This window comes from Lolium perenne, chromosome 4, assembly GCF_019359855.2.
Source record: "Lolium perenne isolate Kyuss_39 chromosome 4, Kyuss_2.0, whole genome shotgun sequence".
NCBI classification, from domain to species: domain Eukaryota; kingdom Viridiplantae; phylum Streptophyta; class Magnoliopsida; order Poales; family Poaceae; genus Lolium; species Lolium perenne.
The window spans coordinates 174,914,135-174,923,966 of NC_067247.2; the positions used below are offsets into that span (position 1 = coordinate 174,914,135).

The 9,832-nt window shown below is 41.4% G+C and overlaps 1 protein-coding gene across 1 annotated transcript; it reads left to right on the forward strand.

Annotated features, from left to right (window-relative positions):
- Nucleotides 1-6,662: 6,662 nt before the first annotated feature.
- LOC127348776 (uncharacterized) lies at nt 6,663-9,541 on the forward strand. The gene is made up of 7 exons (XM_051374685.1): nt 6,663-6,965; nt 7,675-7,941; nt 8,085-8,262; nt 8,383-8,578; nt 8,874-9,016; nt 9,102-9,140; nt 9,233-9,541. Exons 1-7 carry the CDS (start codon nt 6,694-6,696, stop codon nt 9,296-9,298), a joined length of 1,161 nt encoding a protein of 386 aa, XP_051230645.1. The 5' UTR covers nt 6,663-6,693; the 3' UTR covers nt 9,299-9,541.
- Nucleotides 9,542-9,832: the final 291 nt, after the last annotated feature.

Here is a 9,832-nt window from a genome sequence, read left to right on the forward strand (position 1 = left end):
ATGATATTTTGGTATTGGGCATTACAATATAATATATAGACAGTAATCCAATTGCGTCTATGACTAATAATCCACTTTAGGTTAGCATCCGTACCCCTTCCAGTATAAAGTTGCAAGCAACAGACTATCGCATTAAGCAATGTGTGTAAAGTAAACAATAGAGTTATCCTTGGATAAAACATTGTTGGGTTATCCCTGGTAGCAACGACACGACTACACCCTTAGAAGTTATAAAGTCACTCTCCCAGGAAACTAGAGGCATGAACCTACTATCGAGCATAAATAGCCCCTCTTGGAGTCACAAGTGTCCACTTGGCCAGAGTTTCTACTAGCAACAGAGAGTATGCAAGATCAAAAATAACATATGCCTGAATATATAATCAATCTCAATCAACATAGTATTCAATATTCATCGGATCCCAGCAAACCAAACATATAGGATTACATAAAGATGATCATGATCATGTAGGGCAGCTCACAAGATCGATACATGAAGAACATGGTGGAGAAGACAACCATCTAGTTACTGCTATGGACCCATAGTTCAAGGATGAACTACTCATGCATCACTTCGGAGACGGGCATGGTGATGTAGATGCCTCCGGTGATGATTTACCCCTTCGGCAGGGTGCCGGAAAGAGCTTTAGAACCCCCGAGATGGGTTCGGCGATGGCGGCCACAGCGGAACTTTTCGTGGATGGAGGCTCGGGTATCCAGGGTTTTTCGAGAAGATGTATAAATAGGCGGAGGATTCAGGTTGGTGGAGCGCCTGTGGGCCCCACACCTACCCTAGGCGCGGGCCAGCCCTAGGCCACGCCTAGGGGTGGTGTGGGCGCCCTGGTGCGCCTCTTCGTCCCCCCTCTGGACTTCGTCTTCGTTTTGGTAAAATATTAGCTTCGGCATTTGTTTCGTCCAATTCCGAGAATATTTCCTATACAACTTTTCTGAAATAAAAAAATAGCAGAAAATAGGGAATTGACACTGTGGCATCTTGTTAATAGGTTAGTGCTGAAAATCATGTAAAAATGCAACGAAGTGTAAACAAAACACATATGAATTGGTGTAAAACAAACATGAAGCATCAAAATTATAGATACGTTTGAGACGTATCACCCCTCCATCCATGTGCAAGGTATCTTGTGTCTACATCTGAGCTCCACGTGTTTACTTTCTCTTCTCCCATAACACGTGAGAGGGGTGTTGATGTGTATAACTGGATTTTCTAGGATTTGGGGATGTCAGACATTTGTCGACCAACTTCAGTCGGATAAGGTATTTTTCGTTGGTTATGCGAGGGAAATTTTGGGTTACTACTTTTACAACCGAGAAAAGAGCGAGGTGTTTTTCACTCGGAATGGTGTCTTCCTAGAGAAACAATTTCTCAGTCGGAAGGACAGTGGTAGTAAGGTGCAAATCGAAGAAAATTGACAAGTGCTCGATAAGGGAAAGTTGGCAACCTTGGAGGTTGAATCGTACATTGCACCTAAGGCAACAAATGCATCGGAAATTTTTATCAAAAAAATCAGCGAGATTGCGATGTCATGTTGTTAGACAGTGCTAAGCTGGCTACTTATCAGGATGCGGTGGAAAGTAATGATTCCTTGTCATGTCTAGAAGCCATGAGATATGAGCAGAAATCCATGGACGACAATCACATTTGGAACTTGGTTAATCTGCCAAGCGCCATGAGAGATGTGGAGTGCAAATTATGGGTAGCTAACATGGAAGAAAATGCTTCCACATAGAAAGTATGACTTGTCGCGAAGGGGTTCTAACAACTTCAAGGAGTTGACTATGACGAGACCTTGCTGGTAGCGATGCTTAATTTGGTTAGGATCATTTAGCACTAGAATCCTATTCCATTGGGAAATATGACAAATGGATGTAAAGATGGCTTTCATTGATGGAAATTTCACTAAGGACGTGCACATGATACAAATCCAAGTGTTTTGTCAATCCCACTAGTCCTGCCGAAGTTTTCAAACTTCTGAAATTCATCTATGGATTGAAGTAAGCAAGCCAAAGTCGGAACATCCACTTTGATGAGGTAGTCAAATCGTTTGGCTTCATTAAGAGTGACTAAGATTATTTTGTTTACAAGAAGTTTATTCGTAACTAAGTTACATTTATTATATTGTATGTGGACGCCATACTATTAGTTGGCAATGATGTTCCATTGTTGCAAGAAACCAAAGATTCATTGGTAATGTGTTTCCAGATGAAGGACTTCGGTGGGGCGGCATATATACTAGGAATCAGTACCTATATAGATAGTCAAGGCAGCTCATAGGTTTGAGTTCGCGCAAATATATGGACAATATATTGGAGAAGTTCAATATGGATTCGGCTAAGAAAGGGTTCTATATCACATGGGATCTGGCTAAGCAGATGTAGTGCCCATTGTCGGAAGAAGAGATAAGCGGATGACGATGATTCCATGTGCCTCGACAATTGGATAGATCATGTATGTGATGATATGTACTAGGCTAGACGTTTCCTATACTCCAAGTGTTACGATCATATATCAGTCGAATCCTATAGAAAGACACTTGACAATAGTAAATAATATCTTGAAGTACCTAAAAAGTCTAAAGATGAGTTCCCAGTCTATATATGGCGGTGAGGAAGAGCTAGCTGTAAAGGGTTACATAAATTCTAGCTTTCAAGCCGACTTAGACGATTCTCGATCGCAATCCGGATATGTGTTCATCTTGAACGGAGGTGCAATGAGCTAGAAAAGTTCCAAGCAACACACTTTTACTGAATCTTCAACATAAGCTGAGTACAATGTCGTCTCGAAGGCGACGAAGGGAGGTGTGTTTGGATGAAAAATTTGCTAATGGATCTTGTTGTGGTTCATGGCTCATCCAATCCTGACAAAAATGGTGCTTTCGCACAAGCCAAGGAACCTAGATAACAATAGAAGAACAGACACATACTCAAGCGGTATCACGTAATTAGGCTATTTCTTAAGATGGGAGATATGAAGATTTGCAAAGTGCTCACAAAAGATAATGTTGTTCATCCATTAACAGAGTCGCTTTCACAGCCGAGGCATGAGGCATGAGATGCTTTACACATGGAGATGTCTGAGTGATCGACCATAGTGCAAGTGGGTTACTCTTAGGACCAGTTCCCTAGAAGCATCACTATCCTCCTTGTATTCATAATTTATGATACTTTGTATGAACTATTGCACATGTTGTTTGATTTGATCCATTGGGACTTTGTGCTTAATTACTTTATAAATATTCAGTACTTAGTCGTTTGAGGTTGTACTGGACATAAAATATCAAGATTAATGTGTAAGGTGAAGGACCCCTCATTCAAGCAAAACAGATAAATTATTAGGTAATTTTGTTTCTAGGAACTATTCCTAATTAACATATATGAGAATATGATGATTTCTAATTAGATGATTTTGTTACAGTTAGGAGCGATGGACCTGGAATGGACGAGAGGGAGAAGCATTGGAGCATGGTTCGTGCATGAAAATGGTAGCAACTGCGTGAGGATTGAACATGTGGCAGTAATTGGAGATTTTAGAACTTTGAAGGCACCATAATGATGGAGACTTGGATGAGATACTCATGATCACACCTCATATTTTTGTCCATTTATTTATATGGTGCTACGTCACCTTTATTTTTGGGACAATCCCTTGTCATTTTCGATGCTATTGTTTCGACCAGTTTTTAGAATCTGTATTTAAGGAGGAAAATTCATCTAAGATAGGATTCGGCCACCTACCCCTTGGCTGGTAGAAACTCTGCCTATCTTCCATAAATACCCCCATAGGCGTTAGTATAGACTCGGGGTTTTATTTAGTTAATAATTTAACAATTGTTGCAACTTATACGTACTTCATTTTTGTCCAACGACTAGATAAAGACTGCCTAATAAAACTTTCATGTTTATTCGTAATTCAGATTGTTGTTATAATTATGTATTGTTCGATTGTGTGTAGGAATTGACTCTCGTGGTTAGGTTCATCTAGCTCCGTGCGGTCAATAACCTTGGAAGTTGGTGTAGGGATTTCTAAGGCACAACACCCACGCACATTTGTAGTCGGATCATCAATGTCGACCTCCAAAAAAATGGATAGCTACCTTCTCATGACCGGGACATTTTTACCATTTCAATTCCACTTGAATATGTGCATAGATATGCTATCCAGTTTACATGTCCTAGGCAAAAGATTTATGCTAGCTGGATTGCCCCGAAAAACAAGCTGGCACGAGCAAGTCGTCATGTGTCTATCTTGACCAATGTAATCCTTAGACCCGAGATGTTTGCACAATCTGGGTTACAGACTAGCCGACTTTGAAGTCGCCTAACGGTGTACGGTGTACGTAACTGGTAGCTCTAAAGGTGACTCTCGGGTCGCCTAAGAAGCAAGCCGCATGCCGTGGATGACCAAGATTCCAATATGCCCCTCCAACTCGGAGAGAGATTCTCTGGGTCCTCTCGTGTGATATGGTTCGGAAGCATGGCCATGCGCAACCTCATGCCCGTTAATCGAGGTTGTCCGACTAAGGTGTTAGCCGGAGGAATCATATATCATGGAGATGAGAAAAGAGAGTGAAGACGACGCTAGCATGACGAGTGCCTTGCCTACGGCTTACCACAAATATCGTGAGACAAAGTTAGACACTTTGTCACATGGATAGGCTACTCATAGGTATCTAGGAGCCGACATGCTTTGCTACAAGCCAATTCCGCCTATTAGTTCTAAGCGTATCTCATGGAATTGTGTCCGACTTACCTTGAGCATGTGGGGTCACACACTGAATAGAGTGGAACTAGGTGGAAGCGATCCAACTAACACAAGCCGACTAAGTGAAGACATATGTGGAGAGGGACACGTGTTAGAGCTTGTTCGATTGCAGGAAGATCCACCTGGTTTAAGGTGTATTAAGGGGTATCAAATCCTATCTAAGTCAAATCCTCCCTAATACTCTCCAAAACACTCCAATCCACATGGGAAGGGGATTAATTGGGCAAGCCCTCAATGGGTTGTTAGACCAACTTTGACTAGGGTTAGGGTTTGGGGGAAGATGGACACATCGGATTGTCCACTCACCCACTCCCTATAAAAGGAGAAGTGGATTGGTGGCGGAAAACATCCATCCCAAGCCAGTAAAAGGCCATGCCTTTGAAGGCAAGTTAGTCCACTCCACCACTTACCCATCCTTGGCAACATAAAAGAGGCTAACTGTTTCACCTTGTTTTCATGTGAACTGTCAAAGGCACCTCAATTCCAGTGCTCTAGGCGGTGGCGTTACCGGAGTCGGAGATGGAGGAAAGGCCAGCGGCAGAGCGAGTTCGCGATAGTCCATTTCTTAACCGACAAGGCCAAGAAGGAGAAGCCAGTGATAGAGTAGAAGGATTGCACTGTCCCGCCTAGTGTGTGACACTGACTTCCACACATGTGTGTCAAGGGGTAAGAATCGTGGCCTCTCACCTAAGTCAGATCCTCGGAGGCATCTCGCAAGAGCCGAAGGAAAAAAAATGTTACACTTCCTACTCAAAACACGAGACCCAACAGTTTTTTGTACTCCGTGTGATCCTATCTCATGCCTGAAGCTTTTGTGTATGTGTTTTTCTTTATCCTTACCATTTGCTTCATCACATTCGTATCTCTCTCGTTAGCCAACAATTTGATTTATTTATCTAGTTAAAGCACTCGCTTTATTATCCTATGTGTTAGTGATGCACATTACTTGTTACCCCCCCCCCCCCCCCCCCCCTTCCATCCCTAGCCGTCATACTCCGATCTTTTACACATGTTTTTTTAGTATTTCAACTTTATGCAGAGCTAATATTCTAGCATATCCAATAACTAAGAGTGGTATCGTTCTGTACAAAGTGGCATCAAGTGGTTTTGCTTTGACCTAGATCGATGTAATAACCCGTCAACTAACTAGCGTGTATTATAGCGAGTAAGTGATAACAATTTCACAATTACTAATAAACAGTTATCAAAACATGTCAACATCTATCTAGTTTGTAAGATCCCATCGTAAGTTGATAACTAAGTCAGTCGTGAAAACGAAATGTTAATCAAATTAGATGTTGAAAATATAAAGTTTTCAACAATCTGATCAATGGAATCTATGTTTATCTCGAGGGCCTCCGATAGGGACTCCGTAAAGCTTAACTTTTTTATGCATCGGAATTCACAAATGATTTAGGCTCCGTTTGGGAGCACCGTATTTTCAACACCACTGTATCCCAAAAACAAAGCTGTCTCTGAAGTTTTCAATAAGTCAAAATAACTGCAGTTTGGGGAAATACTTTAGTTTTTGAAATCACGCTATTCTTTGGATGTAAACACGTTAAAGTATTTAATACTACGTATTTCAGTATTTCTAAAAACCGAAACATTCTATGAAATACTTCAAAACTACTTCGATGCCAAACAGAGCGTTAGGGGCAGATTCAGAATCCCCGCTGGAGATAGTCTTTGCTTCCGCCATCTTCTTTGGGTGCCCGCTCGAGTACTAGTTGTATTCGGACCGAAATACTACTGAAGTAGAAACCAGAGGGGAAAAAAAGAGGAATAAATTCCGTGCAACATACGATCAGGAGCTAGATCTCTAGCTCCGATCGACAGGCATTGGTTACGGGAGTACTCGGCGAAGTTTTCGTTCGCAGATCACTTTCGTTTTAGGCAAAACAATACAATACCCCATGCCAGCACGCGGAAGCGGACGCGGCCGCCATGGCGGAGGCCGTGGCCGGCAACCTGTGTGGGTGTGGCTGCCTCGGGATCGCGTAGCGGGGGATGATGAAACGTCGCAGAACCGTGCTACCGGCGAGTGTTCCGGTCGCGCCGAGCATGATCCCTACCGCAATCAACCCTCCCGCGGTGGCGCTGGCCGCAGTGGTGGCCGTGGCTTTAACGCTCGCGGTCGCGGTCGCACCGGCCCTCCACACTCACGCCATGGCGGTGAACATGTCCGGTATGTCGACTCTCGCTTTCAATCTTCCTTTTCTTTTCGTCAAGAAAAATCTTCCTTCTCTATGTCTCATCGTAGTCGGCAGTAGCTGGCCAGGTAGATCCAGTATGTACTATTTCACTCGGATTTCTCGATCTTGGATTGAACATTACTGGTAGAAATCTATCAACTTTTGTTTTTTTTTTCACAGAAATCGAAAGTAAAGAAGTGATTTTTCTTTCTCATCATCTTGCCCAATGCCCATAGCACGAGGCCACGAGCCACGACGGTTATACTATGTGTCCAACTCTTTGGATAAAGATACTAGGTTGCTCTATGTCTCATCGTAGTTAGCTGGTCAGAGAGATCCATATATACATAATACTCTTTTTTTCCCCGCGGAAAAAAAGAGTATTATGTATATATGGATCTCTCAGCTAACTTTGTCTAAGTTTAAGTACTTATATCTAGACACTAATAAATTCTAATATATCTTTATTAGACGGAGGAACTATTTCACTTGGATTTCTCGATCTTGGATTAAATGTTACCGATAGATTCTATCAACTTTTGTCTTTAATTTCATAGAAATCAAAAGTAAAGAACTGTTATTTTTTTACTCATCATCTTTCCCATAGCACGAGGGTTATACTATGTGTTCAACTCTTTGGGTAAAAATAAGTTGCTCTTAATCTTAATCATCAAGGCTGCTTAACTTTTCCTCATAATTCAGGCGTCAGGAACATGCTGATCTGCCTCCATCTGCACAAAGGCTGGACAAGTTGCGGGGAAAAACAACACTGAAGGAATCGCCTGTCACGGCCATTTCGTCTCCCATCTTGGTCCGGAAACCTGAGGACTGGTACTTCACATTTTACATCAGGACCGATCTCCAAGGATTTTACCATACATATCCTGATGTGAGCGGGCCATTCAAGACCTTACAGGAAGCTGACAATGCTATCGATCGCCACCTTCATGACCTCGAGGATCCAAAAATGTATGGCTCTGATTCAAACTTTTTTTATATCCGCAAAAAAAAAACATTTATATTTTTGGATCAACAATTCAAACAAAATTTTGTAAGTATCTTCCCAGAACATACAATCTACTAATGATATAAATTGCTTTCATCTAAACTAGGTCTAGTGACTCATTAGACAAGCTTTCCCCAAAGGAGCGTGCTGTGCGTGAATCTCTCTACTGGCCTGATGGCACTAGGCGGAATTGTTTGGAACCGCCAGACGAAAACCATGATGAAATTCACCTACTGGTTGAAGCTTTAGTGGACCAGTATAACGAGGATCACAACCTTTTGGAGGTTGCTCTCTCTCCTCCTGCCATCACTCCCATGATCTCATTTCGTCAACCAGGGTTGTGCTATGTCTTGTTGTGTTACTCTTGTAATGGTTGCCGATCTGATCCATTCTCCGTGTTTTAGGACCGTGCACTTCAACTCAAGGCCGTCCAGCGGCAGCGATTCTTCTTTTCTAAGGGTGATCAGTACTATCATTTCAATTTCACTGCAAGGACTGAAGGAGTTGTTGATTCTTTCTTTGCTGAAGTCCAATGTATACAAGGAGATCATGAGGAAATGGTGGTCACCTGTTTCTGTGTTGTTAAAACGAAAGATAATGGTATTCCGTCTAAAGTCTCTTTTTTACTTTAAGTATCATTCAATTCACCAGAACCGACACTTGTCGTGTGTTTCTCAGTATTGTTACATTGTACTACATTGATTCTTTGTTTACCTCTTGTGCCATGTTTCCCTAATATTCGTGAGCTTACACTTGTAAATCTCAAACCGGTTAATCCAATAGATGTATATTTGGTGCATTTTTTTACCTTCAATGGTTGAACTATCATTACGTGTATGTGCCTCATTTGTTATGTGTCAGTTAAGTGATAATCATTCCTATCTATTTAATGAAGGTCGCTGCTATGGCTGCCAGAATAATGGAGCAGTTGATATGAAGCACCCAAAAAAAGCTAATGCATATTGTCGTGGACAAGTTGATGAATATATGCCCATTTTGGGTGGATATCATATAGACCAAAACTACTTGGCTGAAAGTGTACGGTGATCTTTTTTCTAGCAAAATGTTTCCCATATGTTTGTTGTCAACTATTTATGATATATATGTTTCCCTTCATCTACAGGATGACGACGAGGAGGAGTGGCTAAGAAGTGAATACGAGGTATTTAATGGCACATATGGTATCCTCGTACAATTTTAATTAGCAACATGCATGATTTTGGTTACTTTATTTATGTATTTGTGTATTTTTAGTTCTTGGATGACCCGATTTTCATGGCGGAGCACTTCCCTAACTCTGTCAAGCATACGAAGACCTAAGAGGTTGGCAGAAGTGGAGCACCGAGAATCTACCAACATTATACATCACAACTCCATTGTTCTTCCTTGTGACGGAATACCTGTTTTTTTTTTTGCCACTAGTAAACCTATTGCTTTCTCTGTTGAATAATATAGGATGTTATTACAACCGATATATGTTGTAATTGGTTTATAACAACTTATATTGCAGGACGGATGGAGAATTTATTAATGTTTCTAAGGTTTATAAACTCAGTTATTCCATAGTTGTGCCGAGACACGAATTACTTGGTTAGAGATGGACCTATTTGTAACAAATTAAGTTGTTTCTGAAACTGTCCTGCACGATTGGGAAAAGGAATTTTTTAAATTTGCATGCTTAGTGCCCAACTAATATTATCTTTGTGAGTAAAAGTGGAATGAGAATAAATTATTTCTCAACCAATAAGCGTCAGATTTTTGTAATGGATGTGTTTTTCAGTGTGTTCTTGACATGTGGTTGTGTACCACGTGTAGTTTCCCTCGTGGGCATTGTCCTTTTGTCCACTAGATTTG